This window comes from Esox lucius, chromosome 22, assembly GCF_011004845.1.
Source record: "Esox lucius isolate fEsoLuc1 chromosome 22, fEsoLuc1.pri, whole genome shotgun sequence".
Lineage (NCBI taxonomy): Eukaryota > Metazoa > Chordata > Actinopteri > Esociformes > Esocidae > Esox > Esox lucius.
Genome location: NC_047590.1, coordinates 13,625,576 through 13,629,417, shown reverse-complemented (window position 1 = coordinate 13,629,417; position 3,842 = coordinate 13,625,576). Strand labels below are relative to the sequence as shown.

The 3,842-nt window shown below is 43.0% G+C and overlaps 1 protein-coding gene across 1 annotated transcript; it reads left to right on the top strand.

The window, feature by feature from the left end:
• The first annotated feature begins 410 nt into the window (after positions 1–410).
• Positions 411–3,519, top strand: LOC114830079. The gene is made up of 11 exons (XM_034289910.1): positions 411–525; positions 720–749; positions 864–953; positions 1,134–1,235; positions 1,323–1,448; positions 1,526–1,651; positions 1,729–1,818; positions 1,938–2,462; positions 2,568–2,726; positions 2,937–3,091; positions 3,291–3,519. Exons 1-11 carry the CDS (start codon positions 439–441, stop codon positions 3,334–3,336), a joined length of 1,536 nt encoding a protein of 511 aa, XP_034145801.1. The 5' UTR covers positions 411–438; the 3' UTR covers positions 3,337–3,519.
• The last annotated feature ends 323 nt before the right edge of the window (positions 3,520–3,842 follow it).

The window sequence follows — 3,842 nt, the reverse complement described above, 5'->3', positions numbered from 1 at the left end:
TACGACACAAATGGAATACCGCCAATAGGCGATTTTTAGATCCACTTCAAATTAGGTATCGTGTCGGCGTACACCACCTAGCCATTTAAACTTTTGTCAATATTTACTAAATAAGCGAAGACATTTTTGTTGAGTTAATTGAAGCAAATATGTTAAAAAAAAGGCACCTTGCCCTGTCGAGATTATACACTGTTTTCAAAACGCCAAGCAGGGTTAAGTCTAAAGAAAACACAGACCTTATTTGGATATTTTTTTATGATTTATGGGATAATAAATGAATGGTGAAATGCCAAAAGAGCCAGTATCACATTTTGCCTGTATGTTTTACAGGGATTATGACGCGTCCGCAATTTCACTGGCTGTACAGTATAAACCAGGCGCATTGTCAACGTAATAAAAACTTTCTGGCAAACGTCACACTGAATCGAATATAATATCATGAGCGAAGGCGATCATTCATCAGTAAGCAATATGGATCACAACGATAAGAGAATTAGAAGAGCGTTACGGCGGCGACCTTATTCGGTAAATATCAAGTAATATTCAAGGTTTTCGGTGTGTTCCATGTATATTAGTTCATTCTTAAGGTTTATAAACCGATCCGAGCAAATTCGACCTGTAAGAAATACGTTACATTTATACATATAAGTCTATAAAATGCATTTTCATCACAAACTAAACACAAATAGTAACCTCATTTGATTTTGTCATCTCCACAGTCAGCCTGTGTGAAGACCCACAACAGGCCTGTAAGTACATTCAATTCCTTATTGATTTAGCTATAAATCATTTGAACTGCATTTGAATTAATTTTTTTGAATATGAGCAAAACTATGACAAATATGTTCATATTTTGTTCTCAGCCCATCATCACAATCTGTGGTCAATCTGGGGTCAGATTTGTGCAATTAAACCAGTGTATCTCTGCCATCAAACCAGAAACTCCCTGCCAGGTCAGACTTCCCTATTGTACCCATACTGAGACACGCCAGATAGATCCATCTTTCTATTTAACCAAACCACCTCCTAATGTTGTGGAAGCTTCAATACAAATGAACATTCACTATCCACATCCTTGCCAATGGCTGTACATTACGGTGGCCCTGAGCACTTGTCTCTGTCTATGTCCTCAGTCTGGGAGGTTGACTCGGGTGATGGGGACATCACGTGAGGAGAGGTGCTCCTCAGTGCAATCCAACGACTCCCAAAAAACTTTCATTGTCTGTGCACGTGAGGTAAGAGAGTTTTACCATGTCTTTCTTGTGTTACGCCACTGTAAAGAAATGATCTACAACTGACTAGCTGGCTCCTCTGGTCCACAGAGCAACAATGAGGTTGATGAAAGCAGGTCAGCATCAGAGAACATGAAGGATGAACACAGAATAGGAGGAGTTCAGGACCAGAACGATCATCTTTCAATCAGTTCCATCAATGAGTCTGACTTTCTTGTAAGTTCGGTAGCATGTATTTAAGTAACTCTCTGAGTGTGGAGATTGGACAGTGACTAATGCCCTCTGACCTACAGAGTGATGATGAGGATTATGAAAGCTGGGCTGCATCTGAAAACATGAAGGATGAGCACGGAGTAGGAGCAGTTCTGGACCAGAACGATAATCTTTCGATCTGTTCCTTCAATGAGTCAGACTTTCTTGTAAGTTCGGTAGCATGTATTTAAGTAACTCTCTGAGTGTGGGGATTGGATGGTGACCAATGCCCTCTGACCTACAGATTGATGATGACTACAATATCTCTGAGTATGATTCCGATACTCCAGGAAAGTCAGACATGAACTCAACTTCTCTGAAACTGACTCAACTGGTAGGCTTTAACTGTTTGGCGTGTGTGTAGATATGTAAGCATCCAGATATGTGAGTGGCCCCAATCATACCATGTCATACCTCAACAGCTCAATGTGTTTGACTGCATTTTTTAAACAGATTCGTGTGGCAGCAGCAAAACAGCCCAACAGCACTTTGCCTGCCTCAGTGAGTACCCTGAAAGAGGTGTCCATCCAGACGGATGTGGTCCCCGCTGGCCAGCCCCTGGAGGAACACCTGAACAAGGAGCAACAGTCGATCAACACCCAGGAGGACATCCTGTTGAGGGTAAATGAAAACCCGGTCTCCATCCAGCACTTCCCGGATGAAGGCCTGAAGAAGTTCAGCGGTGGGGGGGACATCTCCCGGCCTCAGGGAGAAAGGCAGAAGAAGCATGGGGGGTGCTTCAGATGGATTGGGGAGTGGCTGTCTAAGAGGAAGGGCAAAGAGATGAGAGACAGAGGGAGGACGGACCAGAAGCCTGGCCCTATGATCGTCGTAAAGCCCAGAGACTTCAGCATCAGGACTGATGTGGAGGTAGGAGACCTCGGGGACCGTCTGCCTGAGCTGGAAGGACGCAATCAGGTTTTAGGAAAATGCCAGAACACACTCAGTCCTGAGAACACCAAAATGGTCCAGAGCTTTGTGAGTTACTCTTTCTCAGAGCCTTATATTTATAGAGTTTATCTGTATGTTGCTCAAATTGGAGACATTCAGTTGAATAGCATAGGTTTTGCTCCCTCCCCACAGGATATCCCCTGCCCAATGACCCCTCCCAGCCACACCCTTGCTTCCTTGGCCACTATTGAGTACATCCCTCACCCAAATAGGGCACGCCTGGCTCCCATCACTAATGTGAGTGAAAAGGGCAGGAAGCTTCTTGTGGAACTTGCCAGAGATTCCCAACGGGTGAGTTCCAGGAAGGAGAGATGGGTTGTCATGGAGGGTTGTAATGATGTTTTCCCTAGATGCTGGTCTTGGATCATTTTTGCATTGTCTCACCAAATGGTTAAGGTTAGGAGCAGGGAAGTGGAAACATCCTAAATCTGTTCACCTAGGGGAACTCACAACTTCTGTTGAGTTAACTGTACGTTGAGTATGTTTCTTTTCTACATATAGCCTCATGAGACAAACCAAACTGTCAAAGACATCAAGAAGGCTAAAAAACACAGAAAACGAAAGAAGGGGAAAGCCATTGAGAGACAGCAGGAGAAGGTTGTGGGGGCCAAGGAGAAAAAGCACATCAAAAAGGACAAAATCAGTCTGAGGAAGAGGTGAGGACACAAAGAGAAAATTTGAATTGCAATATAGGGGACATTCATGCTGAATATGAACATTTGATGGAAATCAACACCAATTAGTCTTTTTCTACATGATTTTCATCCACATGACCAGCCAGGCCAGCATAGCAGACCTGATGCATGTACCAACTGCCAGTTCTCCATGTAACCAATGTCTTCTGGTTTTTGACAGATTCCTTCAATGGCTGCTACCTAAGATGTGCTGTATGAGGAAGTAATGGAGAACGGCTACACAGGCACACATACATACAAACACACACACACACACACACACACACACACACACACATACACACAAAAACATACACACACAGCACACTTGCTATGCATACATTACATTTATTCTTCCACTTATATTTGATGGTATAGTACAGGGGTTCCCTAACCTTTTGTTTCAGGCCCCACCTGTGCATTTGAGTCACAGCTTGTGCCACCCTCCCGAATCCCGTCTTACATGCTCTTATATATTGCCCTAACACAGGCCTATATATCTTGCGCTAACACATTGGCCTTCAGAAATTGGTTAGCATTTTACTACATACATTTTATTTCACAATTGGTAGGCCAAACCTAATACATTTCCATACTTAGAATTAATTAAATGGATAAGTCTGTCGCTGGGAACACAGCATTTGAATTCTGGGCTAATACCTGTACATGTGTAAATTAATAGGCATTTCACTTCATACACTTATTCAACTTTGTAGGCTAAATGCCAGAACAA

Coding starts and splice junctions, on each gene's coding strand:
- LOC114830079 (XM_034289910.1), top strand. CDS start 439: ATGAGCGAAGGCGATCATTCATCAGTAAGCAATATGGATCACAACGAT. Junction 526..719: donor TACGGCGGCGACCTTATTCG/GTAAATATCAAG, acceptor TCATCTCCACAG/TCAGCCTGTGTGAAGACCCA. Junction 750..863: donor TGAAGACCCACAACAGGCCT/GTAAGTACATTC, acceptor TTTTGTTCTCAG/CCCATCATCACAATCTGTGG.